At 37.0% G+C, this 18,877-nt stretch overlaps 1 protein-coding gene across 1 annotated transcript in view; it reads right to left on the bottom strand.

The window, feature by feature from the left end:
• Window positions 1–18,877, bottom strand: part of LOC110968901 (zinc finger protein GLI2-like) — a 58,092-nt gene that overhangs the window by 12,331 nt on the left and 26,884 nt on the right. The window contains exons 3-7 of the mRNA XM_051941788.1: window positions 8,145–8,347; window positions 7,250–7,429; window positions 2,829–3,030; window positions 1,483–1,675; window positions 846–956 (exon numbers count right to left, since the gene is read on the bottom strand). Of these exons, the coding sequence (XP_051797748.1) occupies window positions 846–956; window positions 1,483–1,675; window positions 2,829–3,030; window positions 7,250–7,429; window positions 8,145–8,347 (889 nt within the window). The remainder of the gene's footprint in view (window positions 1–845; window positions 957–1,482; window positions 1,676–2,828; window positions 3,031–7,249; window positions 7,430–8,144; window positions 8,348–18,877) is intronic.

Raw genomic sequence — 18,877 nt, 5'->3', positions numbered from 1 at the left:
TTTAGGATTTATTTTACTCTGGATCTGGTCCTGGATGAGGACTGGTTTCAGATGGTCTTGGACTTTTTTTAGGAGTAGTTTAGGTTTGGTTTTGGTTCAGACTTTGGTCCTGATTTGAAACTTTTTTTAAATCCTAAGAACACCAAACCTACCACCAAGCATGGTGGAGGCAGTATCATGCTCTGTGGAACTGGAGCTTTACACCAAGTAAATGGAATAATGAAGAAGGATTAAAACCTAAAACCATCAGCAGATGGTTGATCTTGGACACAGTTGGATGTTTCAACCAGATGTTGATGTGAGTCCAAACACACATCAGACGTGGTAAAGAAATGGTTCCATCAGACTAGAATGAAGGCTCTAGACTGGTCTCCCCAAAGTTCTGACTTAAATCTGAAGAACCAAGCCAGAAAGACGACAAGTTTAGTGGAACTGAACTAACTCTGGTGCAGTTCCACTAAATTGTGGTCTTTTTGACTCAGACTGGAGTTTGTTAAATCAATAGGATAATGATACTGCCACCTCCATGCTTGACAGAGGGTATGGAGTCCAGAGGAGTTAAAGATCAACCAGAAGATTGAAACCAGAACCACCAAACTGAGGTGGATACGGACAAAGGTAACTAAATTTTAGAGTTTCTGTTTGTATAATACTGACCCAGGAGATTTTATTTTTCCAGAAGACCTTTGATGAAACATTAAATAACATATATTTGGGATTATGATACTGCCTCTACCGTGCTTTACAGTACGTTTGGTGTTCTTGGCATCTGTCTGCTTCCTTGCTGCTTCCTTCTACTCAGATCCAGGCTCTGAGGTGTTAAATGACGGTTTAGGTTCTGGTACCGGTGAACATGGAGACGTTGGCCTCAGTCCGTCTGCCTCGTTCTTCACCTTGGACCTTTTTGTAAGCATGGCGTCAACGGTGCTGCTGATGACCGGATCATCGCCGTGGTTCTGAGGAAATAAAAACAACTCGGTACCAAAATCTACAAAAATAGTGTAGAGAGTCTCAATACTGATACTCCAGTTTGTCGACATCTTAGTACATTAATAACCAGGTTTTTGACTCTTTGCTACATTATTATCCAGGTTTTAGACTCTTTACTACATAAATATCCAGGTTTTAGATTCTAATCTACATTAATATCCAGGTTTTTGACTCTTTACTACATTAATATCCTGGTTTTTGACTCTTTACTACAATAATATCCTGGTTTTTGACTCTTTAGTACATTAATGTCCAAGTTTTTGATAGTTTATTGTATCAATATCTGAGTTTTAATTGTTTTGTTCATTAATGTCCAGGTTTTGAATACTTTTGCTGTTTAATGTCTATGCTTTTGATCATTTAGTATGTTAATATCCAGGCTTTTGTTATGTTATTTTGGTATTTTCCAGGTTTTTTTATGCTTACTATTCCGGTTTTTGACGGTTTGTTATGTTCAACACCTTTACACACTAAAGCATTTTGTCTTCTTACCTTGGACGTCAGGTCGGTGTTGTGGATGGAGCTTGGTAGCGAGGTTAGGCCGAGGCCCGGCTGGCGTCCAGCGAAGGTGGGCGGTGGATGGATGAGCGGCGGGTTGTGTCCGAAGGCGCCGAGGCTTCGCTGCTGGCTGAGCAGCTGCTGGTAGGCCATGGGGCTGATGTGGTGATGGAAGGGGAAGGACGGGCTGCAGACGACAAAACGTCCGATTAATGACAAAACACCAGCTGGAAAAGCATCTGAGAGCTGCTTCTGATGGCGCTGGGATGTCAAATCTGTCATCTGTGTTCATAAAACATCACCAAACTGAACAAGTATCTTTAAAACATCAGTTATCCTGCTGTGACATTTAACAAAAAGTCACGTTAGAGGTCTTTTATGAGACGTTTTGGACGATTTTTCGTTTTTTTTCAATGAGGTCTGACTCACTTTGGATGAGTTTTAAGTCATTTCGGACAGTTTTGGCTCAATTTTTGGATGACTTTTCAACAATGTTTGAGTGATTTTGTACAATTCCTATGGCATTTTGGACCGATTTCTAGTAATTTAAACAGGCTTTGTGCTATTGAAGGTATTTTTGGTTATTTTGAAATAATTTAGGACTAACTTTGAATCATTGTTGAAAAATTTTTGTTGTTTTGGGACATTTTTGCCTTTTTGAAAAGGAGTGAGTGATTCTGGACAGTTTCTGACTTATTTTGATCATTTGGACATTTTTGGTAATTTTGGACAACTTTTAAGTCATTTTGGTCAAATTTTAGGGATGTATCAACAGTGTTGGAGTCATTTTTGGTCAATTTGATTAACTTCTAAGTCATTCTGGACCCATTTCAAGTAATTTTGGAGAGGTTTGAGTCATTTTTGACAGCTTTTAGTTTTTTCAAAGAAGTTTGAGTCACGTTGGACTTCAGTCATTTCAAAGTTATTTTGCACAAACTTTAAAGCCATTCTGGACACTTTCTTGTCATTTTCAATTATTTAGATTTGTTTAAACTGTTGAAGACATTTTTGGTCATATTCGTCCTTAATTTTTGTCAAATTTTAGGTATGTTTGGATAGTTTTTGATTCATATTGGACAAACTTTAAGCCACTCCAAACTATTTTGAGTGATTTTTGGAGACATTTTGAGTCTTTTCAAACTTCTTGGTCATTTTTGATAACTTTGAAGTGATTTTAGACCCATTTCAAGTGATTTTGGACAGGTTTTGAGCCACTTTAGACAAGTTTAGATTGCTATTGGACCAATTTTAAGCCTGTCTGGACAGTTTTTGACTCATTTTGGGGATAATATCTGGCAGTTTGAGGCGTTTGTTTCTACAGGCTGAACGTGAAGCAGTACCTGAGGCCTCCGACCGACAGGTGCCCGTAGGCGCTGCCGGCGGCCGAGCTGGACCTGGAGTTGTTGATGTAGGCCACCAGGGAGTTGGGCGACGTCCGGATCATGGTCTGCAGGTCAATGGCGGCGTCGGACAGCGGCGAGATGGACAGCGCCCTCTTCCTGCCGAGGCGAGGAGTCAGTCTGGGGCTGGAGAACCTCGACACTGACGACACACAGGTGAGTGGGTTCAGGTAAAACAGGTTTGAAAGCAGGTTTATAGGCATAAAACAGGTCTATTCCACACAGCAGGAGGTTAAACTGTTAACCGATAGAGGAAAGAATAACCTAAAGGTTCCTGAAAGAGCTAAACTCCATCAGAGCAACAAGCTGAAGACTGGTTTATGTCTTTTTGTAGTCCTTTTATGTCACTTCGTGTTTGTTCTGAGTCACTTCCTGTTCATTTTATGTCACTTCCTGTTCATTTTGTGTCTACTTTTGTGTCTTTCTGTGGTTGAGTGTCCATTTCTTGTTGTTTTGTGCCATTTCCTGTTCATTTTGTGTTTTATTTTTGTCTTTTTTGTTAATTTTGTGTCACTTTGCGGTTATTGAGTATCCATTTCTTTTTGTTTTCTGTATTTGTGTTACTTCCTGTTCATTTTGTTTTTTCTTTTTACAGCAATTTTGTGTTACTATCTGTTCATTTTTGTTTTTGTTTCTTTGTTTTTGTTAATTTTTTAGCCATTTTTAGGTCATTAAGTATCCATTTCTTTTTGTTTTGTGTTCTTGTGTCACTCCCTGTTCAATTGCCTCTTTTTGTGTCTTTTTCTGTCATTTTTTCTCACTTTCTGTTCATTTTGTGTCTCTGTTTATTTTAAATCTTTTTACAGTCATTTTATGTCATTTCATGCTAAGTTTATGTGTATTTCTTCTCATTTTGTGTGTTTTTGTGGATACTGTGGATTTCTTTTTATTTTCTGTTTCTGTGTCTCTTTTTGTTAATTTTGAGTCATTATTGTTATTATTATTGAGTGTCCATTTCTCTTTGTTTTGTGTCTTTTTGTGTCATTTCCTGTTCATTTTGTGTCTCTTTCTGCTCATTTTGTGTCTATTTCTGGTCATTTTGTGTCTTTTCCTGTTAATTTTATGCCACTTTCTGGTCATTTTTATGCTAATTTTGTGTGTATTTCTGTTTTTTTGTGGCTATCGAGTATCTACTTTTGTATGTGTTGTGTTTTTGTGTCTCTTTCTGTTAATTTTGTGTTATTTCCTGTTCATTTGATGTCTCTCTTTCTCCTCATTTTGTGTCCTTTACTGTTCATTTTGTGCCTTTTTGTGTCTTTTTCTGTCCATTTTATGCCACTTTGAGTTAATTTTGTGTGTGTTTGTTCTTTTTGTGTCCTTTTGTGGTTATTGAGTGTCCATGTCTCTTTATTTAACGTGCTTTTGCGACACTTCATATTCATTTTGTGTCATTTCCCATTGATTTTGTCTCTATTTCTGTTAGTTTTGTGTCAGATATGGTCATTTCATGTTTCTTTCCATTAGTTTTCTGGTCATTTAGTGTATATTTCTGCTAACTGTGTGTCTGTGGGGATGCAGATTCCTCTAATTTTCCGTCTAACTAACATCAGCAACCCGCCTGAACGTCCTCCGGTGTGTAATTTGTGTCACTGGGACAGGTTTTGTGCAGATGTGGGTCAGTCGTTGCTGTTGTGCGGCTGCAGTTTCTCGCCGAGCGTCGGTCTCGGTTTGCATCAAGTGTTTACCGGATTAGAGCGAGTCGCTGCTCGTTGTGTTGTTTTGGGGTTTCGTGTGTCGCCGGCGGGCAGCGGCAGCATCAATCACTCCGCCGCCTCCATCCCATAATAGCAGCGCCCGGAGACCGAGTGATTTCAGGAGTCATCAGTTTGGATTTAGAGTCTCAGGACGGAGGGTGGAACTGATCACGTTACGCCGAGTCTCATTTTTAAAAACGTCACAACGGCTCTGGAGGTGTCAGACAGTTTGGACTGTTTGGTTCCATGTAGAACGGAATTATTTATTTAGAAAAAAACATTTATTTATTTATGTATTTATGTATTTATTTATTTAGAATGGTCTGGCGAAATTATGTATTTCTAATATGAATAATGTTTTTTTTTAATGTAGAATGGTCTGACGGGATTATTTTTAAAAATATTTATATATTTAGAATGGTCTGATGGAATTATTTATTTATAAATTATAAAAAATATTTACAAAATATTTATTTATAAAACATTTATTTATTTATGTATTACCAGTCTGATGTGAATATTTATAAAAATATTTATTTCCAAAAATATTTATTTATAAAAGCATTTATTTATTTACGTGTTAACGGTCTGACGTGATTATTTATAAAATATTTATTTGTTTAGAATGGTCTGAGAATTTTTTTATTAATTAAAAATATTTATGTATTTGTTTATTTATTTATTTATGTATGTAGAACGGTCTGAAAAATTATTTCTGAATAAAAATATTTATTTATTTATTAATTTGAGTAGAATGGCCTGACATATTTATTTGTTTATTTTAAAATATTCATTTAATTATTTACTTATGCAGAATGGTCTGACTGAATTATTTATTAAAATTATTCATTTGTTTAATTATTTATTTGTGTAGAACAGTCTGACTGAATTATTTATTTCTAAAAACATTTATTTAATTATTTACATAGAATGATCTGATGGAATTATTTATTTAAATTTTTTAAAATGTATGTATGCAGAATGATCTGACTTATTTCTGTTTGTTTTTTGTCTATTTCTGTTCATTTCTGGGTGTTATGTGGTCATTTTGTGTCTCTGCTTGTATGGTGTGTTTTTGTGGTAATTTTCACTCTATTTCTGTTTTTCTGAATCTGTTTGTGTTTATTTAGTGTCTGTGGTTTCTGTTAATTTTGTCTGTGACTGTTTCGTGTCTTTTTGTCGTAGTTTTGGATTTCTTACTGTCTATTTTTGTTGATTTGTTGGTGTTTTGTTGTTTTTTTTGTGTCTCTCTGCTTGTTTTCTGTCTTTTGTGATCATTTTGTGTCTCTTTATGTAATTGGTTTGTCTTTAATTTTACATATTTTTGTCATTATCCTGTTTGTTTTGTGTGGCATATTTAACATTTATGTCCTTTAATTGTGTCCATTTGTGGTCATTTTGTGAGAGTTTATCTAATAACGGGGCACCACGACAAAGACTCGTGTCGAGTCTAATGTATCCAAGACGAACCAGAGTGTAGGTCGGTGTTCAAAACGCTGAAACGATTATTAGCCGTAAACCTCACAACTCTACCAGCAGATGAAAAAACAAGTAAAGGGGCACCATGACGGAGACTTCTGTGGTGATTAATGCCTTCTGCCAGAGATCATGAGTCAAAAACAAGCCAAAGTCTGTCATGATTTCCAGATGTAGGTTATTTCACAGCAAATGTCTGTTCTTAAGCTATCATTTTGTGTCATTTCCTGTTGATTTTATGTGTTTGTGTGTCTCTTTCTGTTCTTTTTGTGTCACTTTATGGTTATTAAATGTCCATTTCTTTTTGTCTTGTTTCTTTTTGTGTCACTTCGTGTTCATTTTGTGTCATTTCCTGTTGATTTTATGTGTTTGTGTGTCTCTTTCTGTTCTTTTTGTGTCGCGTTGTGGTTATTAAATTCCCATTTCTCTTTGTTTTGTGACTTTATGTGTCACTTTCTGTTCATTTTGTCGTTTTTATGCAAATTTTGTGTGTATTTCTGCTAATTAGTCTTTTGTGGTTACTAAGTGTCCATTTCAAACATTATTGATCGATAACGACTGTATTTTACTGATCTACGTCTCTTAGTAAGCACTTTGTAAGACACAAAGAATTGCAGAAAGACTTCCCAGAATTCCCAGTGGAACAAACAAATCCATGGTTCTGTTTAAACATCAGAAAATAGAGAAGTTCTGCTGCAGAGCGAAAGAAAAACGATGTCTAAAATGGAGTTTTTTTTAATTCTGTCAAGTTAAATCTCACAGGACGCTGGACTAAAGTCGAGTGTTGGGTCCAGAAAAGTGTCTTTTTGCGGCGACCTCATTAACATTCAGACATAACTAATCAATCTTCCCTCAATAATTACTGCAGATAAACATCAGCATCTGGCTTCAGCTTCTTCGTGTTAAATGAGGGCAATTTGCAGAGAATTGATTTCAACTGTGAGCGATCCGGTCGATGCTTGAGTGTAAATTCACACCAAACTCTTTGTTAAAGCGTCATTAATCCAAACTTCCTGTATTATGTGACTATAAGGAACCGAAAGCTGTCATTTAGGTTGTTGACTTAACATATGCAACAACATTTTTCTCAGTTGTCATGACGTTGTGCTGAAACACTGAATCAGGCAACAGAAACAGAACCTCGGAGCTGAAAGAGGCTAAAACAGACTGAATGTGGGCGGAGCTTGTTACCGTCGATGGGGGTGATGTAATCACTCAGGTGGGCCCCGGCGTTGGCTCCGCCCCCCTGCATCAGCAGCTCACTGTACGGACTCCGATGACTCGCCATCAGGTGGTAATACTCAGCCGGACCGGCGCCGGGCGGAGGAGGAAGTCCAAACAGCCCACGGTCCTTCAGCTGGTCCTGGGCCACTAGGGGAGATACCGGGGGAGAGGGGGAGGAAGGAGAATTACAGGAAAATTACACAAAAAGGAGTAAACATTTGAGAAAAAGATACAAAAATGATATAAAAAGGAGTGAAAATTACACAAAAAGGAGTGAAAAATTCAAGAAAAAGATACAAAAAGATACACAAAAAGGAGTGAAAATTACATAAAAAGGAGTGACAATTCAAGAAAAAGATACAAAACGAAACAAAATTAAACACAATGGAGTGAAAATTAAACAAAAAGATACAAAAATACACATGGAGTGAAAATTCCAGAAAAATATACAAAAATGACACAAAAAGGAGATAAAATTAAACAAAAAGGAGTGGAAAATTAGACAAAAACATTTAAAAATTAAACAAGAAGATACAAAGATGATACAAAATGGTTTCAGACTGGTTTTGTGGGTTTTAGACTGGTTTAGTTGGTTTCAGGCTGATTTAGTTTTTTCAGACTAGTTTAGTTGTTGGTTTCAGACTGGTATTGCTGGTTTCAGACTGGCTTTGTTGTTGGTTTCCAACTGGTTTTGTTGGTTAAAATTGGCTCTGTTGGTTTCCGGCTGAGTTTGCTGTTGGTTTTAGACTGGTTTAGTTGGTTTCAGACTGGTTCTGTTGGTTTCAGACTGGTTTGGTTGGAAACACTGGATTGAGTAGAGACCTTTTCTAAGCTTGGGAGGTGGACCAGACATTGGACTTACGTTCTGCTGGGCTGAGGCCTCTGGTGGTGGAGATCATGGACAGGGTGGGACTGCCATGCACTGACCGGAGATAGTGCTCCATGTGGGGGTGGACGTAGGGGTGAGGAGGGCTGAAGGGAGAGTCACCGGTCGCCACGGCAGCCGGAGAAAGACGAATCAGTGAGATGTCGGAGATCACAGGGCTGCCGGTCAAACCTGCAGGACTGGAAAAGACGACAAAGATCCAGAAGTTAAGCTAGACCGGCAGATCTGACGCTAACTAGTCCTCTGACTAGACCTTGATTTTAACACAAAGAAGAGACCCACAAAGTACTAGTTCTAAGTAAAAGTTGAAGGGTTTAGATTCTGGACTTTCATTGTTCTTGGTTTGGTACCAGTTATAGACTGGCTTTGTTCTGGGATTTAGACTGGTTTAGTTCTTGGTTTTAGACTGGTTTAGTTATTGGTTTTAGACTGGTTTCGTTCTTGGTTTTGGCTGGTTTAGTTCTTGGTTTTGGCTGGTTTAGTTCTTGGTTTTAGACTGGTTTAGTTCTTGGTTTTAGACTGGTTTAGTTCTTGGTTTTGGCTGGTTTAGTTCTTGGTTTTAGACTGGTTTAGTTATTGGTTTTAGACTGGTTTCGTTCTTGGTTTTGGCTGGTTTAGTTCTTGGTTTTGGCTGGTTTAGTTCTTGGTTTTAGACTGGTTTAGTTCTTGGTTTTGGCTGGTTTAGTTCTTGGTTTTAGACTGGTTTAGTTCTTGGTTTTAGACTGGTTTAGTTATTGGTTTTAGACTGGTTTAGTTCTTGGTTTTGGCTGGTTTAGTTCTTGGTTTTAGACTGGTTTAGTTCTTGGTTTTGGCTGGTTTAGTTCTTGGGTTTAGAGTGGTTTTGTTCTTTTAGTATGACTATTTTTTCTCTGTTTTAAAGGTTTTAGACTTTGTTTTAGACTGTTTTATCCCTGTTTTCGACTGGTTTTGGATTAGTTTCATACTTGGTTTCAAATTAGTTTTGGACTTGATTTTAGATTGACCTTGGACTTAATTTTAGACCAGTTTTGTTCTGCTTTAGATTGGTTTTGTTCTTGGTATTTTACATTGTTTTCTCTGTTTCAAACAGTGTTTGTTCTCAGTTTTAGACTAGTGTTGGACTTGGCATCAGACTGGCTTTCTCTCAGCCTTAGCCTGGTTTTGTCCTTGTTTTCTATTGGTTTTGGACTGGTTTTATACCAGTTTAATACTTGGTTTCAAACTAGTTTTGGACTTGATTTTCAAGTGACCTTAGACTTAGTTTTCGACCAATATTGTTCTGCTTTAGACTAGTTTCGTTCTCGGCATTTGACAGTTTTTTTAAACAGTTTTGAACTTGGCCTCAGACTGGTTTCCTCTCAGACTTGGACTGGTTTTATCCTTGTTTTCTACTGGGTTTGGATTTTTTTGGCAATTCATTTGAATGTCTGCAAATAATACTGCAGGTGTTGCAGGTAAATTTTGATCCTGAGGCGAAGGCTTCTTGAGATCAAACTTTATTTTTTAAACATACTAAGAGTGGTGGTGTTTTGAAAGTTGTTGATTTATCGCTGCAGAGCTGAAAGATTCTGTCAGCATCAACCAGAACACCTGAAGCCATAAACTGTGATCCATCTCAGAAGCTGATCCTGGCTGAGATCACGTCTGGTGGTTTCTGTTGGTCTTTAGATCCGAGGTGAGATCAGGGTCATCAGCTGACAGGAAGCCAGACTCCACATCTGCCCAGGTTATCTGATCATCTGGAGGAGGAAAGACTCTCAGGATGATAAAAGAACGTAAATCTGACACCTTCTCATAAAGATCGGAATCTGTGACTCATCGGGTACTCACAGCACACCACATTCAGACTGGTTTAGACTGGTTTAGACTGGTAGAAATGGAGATTTGACATGGGTTTGTACTGTTTTAGACCAGCTTTGAACATGCCTTTAAACATCTTATTTGTTTACATTAGCTTTGCAGTGGTTGTGGACTGTATTAAGTCTGGTTTATATGTAATGTTGAACAAGTTTTAGACTGGTTTAAGTTTTGATTTTCACTGGTTTTATATCTGGTTTTTAATGGTTTTATACTTAGTTTTGTACTTGGTTTTATTATTCAGGTTTCACAATAGTTTGATACTTGTTTTTGACTAGCTTTGTATGCGATTTAGACTGTTTTAGCAATGGTTTGGAACTCTATCAACTGGTTTTAGACTGGTTTTATGCTTTGGTTTGGACTGGTTTTAGACTGGTTTCATACTTGGTTCAAGACTGCCTTTGGACTGGTTTTATACTTGTTTTTTTTTTTAGATCTGGTACTGGACTGGTTTTATACTTGTTTGATACCTACTTTTGGACTGGTTTCATAACTGGTTAAGGACTGGTATTGGATTGATTTAGAACTGGTACTGGCATGGTTCCATTCTTGGTTTTATTCTTGTTCTTTTAGAACTAGTATTGAACTGGCTTTCTTCTTAGTTTTGTTCTTGTTCCTTCAGAACTGGTATTGCGCTGGTTTAGAACTGGCATTTGAATGGTTTTAGTATAGTTTGATATTTAAATTTGGACTGTTTTTTATACTGGTTTAGAACTGGTGATGGACTGGTTTTGGACGAGTTTGATATTTAAATTTGGACTGTTTTTATACTGGTTTAAAAATGGTGTTGGACTGGTTTTATTCTTGTTCTTTTAAAACTGATTTTGGACTGATTTAAAATTGATTTTGGACTGGTTTTATACTTGGTTCTAGCCTGATTTCATACTTGGGTTTTATACTGGTTTCATACTTGGCTTTATACTGGTTTCATACTTGGTTTAAGACCATCTTTGGGCTGGTTTTGTTCTTTGTTTTGTCTTTTTAGAACTGGTTTTGTTCGGGTTTAGAACTGATATTGGACTGGTTTAGAACTGGTGTTGGAGCTTCTTGTAGAACTTTCTAAAGCTCCTCAGTGGATCCCCTCTCTTCATTGGTTGTGGTTGAAGATGTTTCTTCTTCATGTTTGTGTCTGGATGGCTTTAGATGGTGTTGGATAAACTGAACATCCTAAAGACTCGACCACAGAGCTTCCTGTTTGACACCCAGAGCTGTAAAACCTCTCCTGAGAGGGTAGAGCGTGAATATGCATGAAAAGTTAGGAACTTTAGGAGGCTTCTGGTTGATGCATCATCATGTATTCATGAAGAAAGTTCATCTCAGACACATGAAATAAAAGTCTCATCATCAGCTGGTAATCGATCCTGAAATGTGCTGACCTCACGTTTCTCCATAAGAAACGAGTCTGTCGGCTTCAAAGAGTCCAAACGTCGCCGTCAGCAAAACCTCAAACCTGCAGGAAGGGAGTTTCTCAGGGTGATGAAAAGACGTTGGTTTGTTCAGAAACTGTCTCTGGAGGGTTTGGTTTTAGATCGAGTTTGGTGTTTCACTTGTGTTATTTTTCTTAAAGTTTTCCTTTATTTTAGACTGGTTTAATTCTTGGTTTTAGACCGGTTTACTTATTGGTTTTAGACTGGTCTACTTCTTGGTTTTAGACCAGTTTAATTCTTGGTTTTAGACTACTTTAGTTCTTGGTTTTAGACTGGACTAATTCTTGGTTTTAGACTGGTTCAATTCTTCGTTTTAGACTGTTTTACTTCTTGGTTTTAGACTGGTTTACGTCTTGGTTTTATACCAGTTTAATTCTTGGTTTTAGACCGGTTTACTTATTGGTTTTAGACTGGTCTACTTCTTGGTTTTAGACCAGTTTAATTCTTGATTTTAGACTACTTTAGTTCTTGGTTTTAGACTGGACTAATTCTTGGTTTTAGACTGGTTCAATTCTTCGTTTTAGACTGGTTTGCTTCTTGGTTTAAGACCAGTTTAATTCTTGGTTTTAGACTGGATCAATTCTTGGTTTTAGACTGGTTCAATTCTTCATTTTAGACTGGTTTGCTTCTTGGTTTTGAACCGGTTTACTTCTTGGTTTTAGACTGGTTTATGTCTTGGTTTTATACCACTTTAATTCTTGGTTTTAGACTGGTATACTTCTTGGTTTTAGACTGGTTTAATTCTTGGTTTTAGACTGGTTTAGTTCGTGATTTTAGACTGGTTTATACTTAGTTTTGGACTGATTTTATTACTGATTTTGAGCTAATTTTGTACTAGTTTTGGCCTGGTCTTATTTTGTTTTTTGACTGATTTTAATATTTGCTTTTTTACTGCTTGGTTTAAACCAGTTTTGCTCTTGGGTAAGCTTTCTACCTGTTTGTACTTAACTTATACTGTTTTTTAACTGGTTCTGTGTAATTTTAGACTGGTTTTTGACTTGTTTTGTATACTTTTAGACTGGTTTTTAACTGGTCCTGTGTAATTTTAGACTGGTTTTTGACTTGTTTTGTATACTTTTAGACTGGTTTTTAACTGGTCCTGTGTAATTTTAGACTGGTTTTTAACTTGTTCTGTGTAATTTTTTGACAGGTTTGTATTATTTTAGGCTGTTTTTTGACTTGGCCTTAGACGGGTTTCATCTAAAATGGGTCTTTGATCCATTTGAAAAATAGAAATATCATTGAAATTACTAAAAGTATCTTTAAAACGATAAATATTTTGCAGAGTTGCTCTGATTTGATGTTCTGAGTGTGAACCTGCAGGAGATTACGGGTCAATCATCAGCCAAATCACTGCTGCTTCATTAAAATACAAACTCTCCATCATCCAATATCCAACGAGGCTCGGTTACCTGCAGCCACTTCGTCGGGTTGCATCACAATGTTTTTCTGTCTGTGCTGGATTAAGATCTGATTTTCCACCTAAAAACCCTAATCAGGCCCTGAGTCGCTGTGAATTATTGATGGTGAGCGCCGCCTGGCTTTGAATTCAGCCGAGCAGCGTTTGTTTACCGATAACAAGCTGCTCCAACAATCACACCGACGCCATCAATATTTCTAGCCTTTGTTTCATGGAACATTCAGGTGCTCAGAAGGGGGCTGGGTTTTCTGGGCGCCTTCACCTTTGGAGACGTGGAAACTGGTTGCAGCTGGAAGGTGTTTACAGCCGATTAATAGACTTGTTGTTGCAGAGAAGAGTGAAGCTGCTGACCAACAACCAGCTTCTACACACTTCTGTTGAAGTTATTTTGTGCATTTGAGTGAAGAAAAGAAGCAGTTTTGTGTTTCTGCTTCCTAAAATCAATACAGTCGTGTCTCAGCTGTCGGCCTGATGAATGCCTCGACTTTATATGCATCTGATGCTGCCTCCGAGTGACCAAAACCTGAACTCTGGCAGCTTTAAAATGCAATGTTTAAATGAAAAAGTTCCCTCTGGAAAGAAAAAACAAACAAATTTATCTCGTCTCATCAAAAATCTGGACAACTTTTGACGAATTTAGTTTTCATTCTGAAAAATCTGAGTGATTTTGAATTTTGTTATTTTAGATGGTATTTTTTATTGTGTCAAATACAGAACCTTATAAAATCATTTTAAAATAAAGGCAAAAACCCAGTATTAAACTGGTAGAAAACCGAGAAAAAACAACTAAAACACAATATAAAAGCAGTCCAAACCCAGAACAAAACCAGTCCAAAGCCAGTATAAAACCCGTATAGAACTTGTAATTTAGTGTTTGTGTCGTTTATGCGACTGTAAATGATAAAGTTCTGTCTGAGCTGTTTCTTTATTGCATGTTATGTGTTTCTTGTGTATATATTATGCATTTGTTGTGAATTTCTTGTGTATTTCCTGTGTATTTCTTGTGCATTTCCTGTGCATTTATTTTGTTTATTTGTTGCGTAGTCGACAGCGGGGATGAATTATGGGGTGACAGTGGATTTAGATGAATCTCTACTAGTCAACGTTAACCGGCTCCAGATGACCCAGATTCCTACAAACTCGTTTTTCATTCAGCTTTCGTCTCTTATTCTGAAATTGTATTCAACAAAAAAAGCTCAAACAGGAGCAGGAATCTCATATTTTATAGTATTCAGTGTTATTTAATAGATTCTGACTGTTGAAAACAAGTGATAACTGATAAAATGTGCATTACTTCACACGTTAACTGTCAATAATACAAAAAATAAAAAACAAACTAACTCATCTTTTATGTTTGACCTGAAAGTGTCTGTTTTACTGTTTTCAAATCAGAATAATCTTTATTTAGTTAGATGAAAAAACACTTTCTACAGTTAACCAAGTAGTGTTGGTAACTAAACCTACCTGACTAGTCTTGGTGCCTAAAGTCAACCAACTAGTTTAGATGGTTAAAGTTAACTGAGTAATTTTTGTTTCTAGCTTTTTACCAGTTAATTTCAGTTCCTAAGCTAAACCTACTAGTCCATTTGACTAAACCTTACCAACTATTTCTTGAACATTAACTTTATCTAGTAGTTTTGATGCTGAAGTTTTACCGACTAACTAGACGAGAGATCACCAAGTAGTTCTTATGCTTAAAGTTAACTGACTAGTTTCAGTGTCTAAACTTAACCAACCAGCTTTGATGGCTAAAGTTTACTTTATAGTTTTTATTTCTAACTTTTTTAACTAGTTTCAGTGCCTAAACTCAACTAGTCTTGGGTGCTTAACCTGAACCACGTAATTGCTCTGAATAAAGAATAAGATTGTGCAAACTGAGGTTGATAGCTAAAGTTAACCAAGTAGTTCTAGTGTTGAAGTTTTACCAACTTAGAAGAGTTTAAAAAAAAAGTCGTTGTGATGGTTAAAGTTACCTGACTAGTTTCAGTGTCTAAACTTATCCAACTAGCTTTGATGGCTACAGTTCACCAAATAGTTTTGGTGCTTAAACTTAAATGAATAGTTTGTGTCACATTAACTTAATCTAGTAGTTTGGTAGACAGAACTTAACCAGCTTGTGTTCACTGGAGTTCACCAACTAGTGTTGATGGTTAAAGTTAACTAAATGGCTTTTGCTTTTAACCTTTTACTAAGTTGTTTTAGTGTAAAAACTCAACCAACAAGTTTTCAAACATTAACTTAATCTAGTAGTTTAATTTTATAAACTTGACCAAGTATTTGGTGTTAAAGTTTTACCAACTAACTAGACTGGATATTAACAAGTAGTGTTGATGGTTAAAATTAACTGACTAGTTTTTGGTTCTAACTTTTGACCAAGTTCTTCCAGTGCCTGAAGTCAACCTACTAGCTTTGGAACATGAACTTGACCAAGTAATTTTGATGTTGACATTTTACTCACTAACTAGACTAGAGAACACCAATTTGTTTTGATGGTTAAAGTTAACCGACTAGCTTTTGTCTCTAACTTTTTGCCAACTAGTTTCAGTGCCTAAACTCAACTAGTCTTTGGTGGTATCCAAATATTTGGATCTCAAAATTAATATTCGGACACCACCGTCACGATCAGATATTCGGGTCCAGCCCTACTAGAGATCACCAAGTCATTTTGAAGGTTAAAGTTAACTGACTAGTTTCAGTGTCTAAACTTATCCAACTACCTTTGGTGGCTGAAGGTAATCAAATAGTTTTGGTACTTAAATTTAAATGGATAGTTTTGCCACATTAACCTCACCTAGTAGTTTGGTAGACTGAAGTTAACCAACTATTGTTCACAGGAGTTCATCAAGGAGAGTTGATGGTTAAAGTTAACTAAATGGTTTTTGCTTTTACTTTTATCAACTAGTTTCAGTGCCTAAACTTAACTAGTCTTGGGTGCTTAACTTTAACCAAGTAGTTTTGGTGCTTAAACTTAAATGAATAGTTTTGCCACATTAATTTAACCGAGTAGTTTGGTTAACTAAATTTAACCAACGAGCTTTGGTTCTAGAACTGATCCAACTAGTCTTGAAACATTAACTTAATCTAGTAGTTGTGGTTTGTAAACTTAACCAGTATCTGGTGCTGAAGTTTTACCAACTAGTTTAGACTGAAGTTATCCAATTAGTTTTAGTAGATAAAGCTAACTGACTAGTTTGACTAAATGAATACAATCAGGCAGTTTTGATGGCTCAAGTTAACTTAAGTAGTTTTGGTGCTGACTAAAGTTAACCAAGTAGTTTTGGTTAAGAGACTTAACCAAGTAGTTAGTGGTCGTTTTGCATCTTTCTGTGGTCATTTTGCATCTTTTTGTATTGCTTTTATTGCTTTTATTTATATATCCTATTTTTTTCCATGTTACTCTGTTCCTTATTCTCTGGTGTTTCCCCACTGTGTGAGATAGCGTTTCCTCAAGTGTTCTTAATTCCCGAGTTTGTGTGAGTGTGTGTTTATGTGTATTTGTATGTGTGTGCGTGTGTTTGTTTTTATATCTCCTGTATTAAGTGCTTTTAATTGTTGAATTGTTTTTATGTAAAGCACTTTGAGCTGCTTCCTGGCATGAAAAGGGCTTTGTAAATAAAGATTGATTGATTGATTGATTGATTGATTGATTTTTGTGGTTGTTTTGCATCTCTTTGTGGTCGTTTTGCATCTTTTTGTGGTTGTTTTGTCTCTCTTTGTGTCAGTTTTGTGCCTCAATTTGATAGTCTGCCCATTACTGCTGCCAATTTGAATATCATTTTAGTCTACTTACATATCTTTGTGGTTACACTGCATCTTTTTGTGACAGTTTTGTGTCTCTTTGTGGTTGTTTTGTTTCTCTTTGTGTTCATTTTGTGTCTTTTTGTAGATGTTTTGTATCTCTTTTTTTGTCTCACTTTGTGGTCATTTTTTTGTCTCTTTGTGGTTGTTTTGCATCTCTGTAGACTTTTTTGTGTCTCCTTCTGTCCATTTTGTGTCTCTTTTGTTCTTTTTATGTCTCTTTGTGGTCATTTTGCATCTTTTTGTGGTTGTTTTGTGTTTCTGCGGTCATTTTGTGTCTCTTTGTGGTCATTTTGCATCTCTTTGTGGTTGTTTTGTGTTTCTGTGGCCATTTTGTGTCTCTTTGTGTCTCTTTGTGGTTGCTTTCCATCTCTGTAGTCTTTTTGAGTCTCTGTGTTTTTTGTGTGTGTGTCTCTTTGTGGTCATTTTGTGTCTCTTTGTGTCTCTTTGTGGTTGCTTTGCGTCTCTGTAGTCTTTTTGTGTCTCTGTGTGTTTTTGTGTGTCTCTTTGTGGTCATTTTGTGTCTCTGTGGTCATTTTGCGTCTCTTTGTGGTCATTTTGTGTCTCTTTGTGGTTGCTTTGCGCCTCTGTAGTCTTTTTGTGTCTCTGTGTTTTATTGTGTCTCTTTCTGGTCGTTTTCTGTGTCTTTCTGTCTACTTTGTGTCTCAGACAGACTACCGTCATGGCGGTTTACTAACAGACAACTTTTTCCCGCCGAGCTGTGATTTTGGCGGGAAGCGATGCTGGATTAAACCCACCAGATCCTTTTTATTCCCCTCTGACAGCGGCTCTCATTACGTTATATGCAAACAATGATAAAGAGGCCGGCGGCGGCGTGTCGTGTCGGACAATCACGGCGGGAACCTCTGACACGCAACACGCGACATAACAGAGTGCAGCGCCGGCCGACAAATGACACGGCACTTAATTTGCTGCGCAAACGGCGCTGTAATTAGGTGAATTTGGCGCAGGACGGCCGGATCAAGGCGCTGATGGATGAGGGGTCCACTGTCAACATCACATCACATTAATCAAGGTGGCGAGTCGCCGACAGCCTTGCTCGCCTCCCCTCGCCTCCCCCGGCCGGCGTGATGAATGGCTGCTGCCGCCGCCGTCGGACCGCTGAATTTAGATGCAGCTGCTGCCGGATCGACTCTCTCTCTGCTGCAGGAAGTTATTCAGGGTTTCAATGTGAGGGTGCTGGGATTTCCCAGCTTCTGGTGGCTCCTGAATGCAGCATGTCGCCAATCAAGATGCAGCTTATTGGAGACATGCTGCATTCAGGGACCACCAGAAGCTGGGAAACATGAGATAAACTAGTTTGTCATCATTTTGTAGTTGTTTTGTACGTCTTTGTTGTGATTTGACGTCTTTTTGTGACATTATTGTGCATCTTTGTCATTTTCTGTCTCACCATCGTTATTTTGTTTCTTTGTTGTGGTTTTGTGTCTTTATTTGGTCTTTTTGTGTCTTTGTCATCATGTTGTGTCTTTATTTGGTCTTTTTGTGAGTTTTTCATAATGTGTCTTTATTTGGTCTTTTTGTAGGTTTGTCATCATGTTGTGTCTTTATTTGGTCTTTTGTGTCTTTGTCATCATGTTGTGTCTTTATTTGGTCTTTTTGTGGGTTTGTCATCATATTGTGTGTCTTCCTGATCATTTTTTGTCTCTTTGTGGTGATTTTTGTGCCTGTTTTGTGGGTCTTAGAGGTAGTTTTGTGGTAATTTTACGTGTCTTTCTGGTTATTTTGTGTCTTTTTGTGGGGTTTTTTTGTGTCCGTGTCATCGTTTTGTTTGTCTGTGATGTTATTTTGTGACTGTTTGCATATATTGCGTATCTTTATGGTCTTGTTTTGTGTGGCTTTGTCATCATTTTATGTCTCTTTCTGGTCCTTTTGTGTCTCTTTGTGGTCATTTCTTCTTTGTGGGGTTATTGTTGTCGCATTGTGTTTGTGTTTTGTTTTCTTTTGTCTCCTTGTCATTGTTTTGTTTGTCTTTGTCATCATTTTTTCTCTCTTTGTTGATGTTTTGTGTCTGTGTGTCATTATTTTGTGTGTCTTCTTGATCATTTTTTTCCTGTCATTTTTGTATATGTGGTGATTTTTTGTCTTTTTATCGTCATTTTGTGTCCGTTTGTCTTCATTTCAGTCTTCATTTTTTGCATGTCTTTCTATTGTTTTTGTGTTTGTGGTCTTTTTTGTCTCTTTCTAGTTGTTTTGTGTGTTTATGG

Source organism: Acanthochromis polyacanthus, chromosome 22 (genome assembly GCF_021347895.1).
Source record: "Acanthochromis polyacanthus isolate Apoly-LR-REF ecotype Palm Island chromosome 22, KAUST_Apoly_ChrSc, whole genome shotgun sequence".
Taxonomy (NCBI): domain Eukaryota; kingdom Metazoa; phylum Chordata; class Actinopteri; family Pomacentridae; genus Acanthochromis; species Acanthochromis polyacanthus.
The sequence above is the reverse complement of the archived record's forward strand: the minus strand, read 5'-3'. Positions and strand labels throughout refer to the sequence as shown.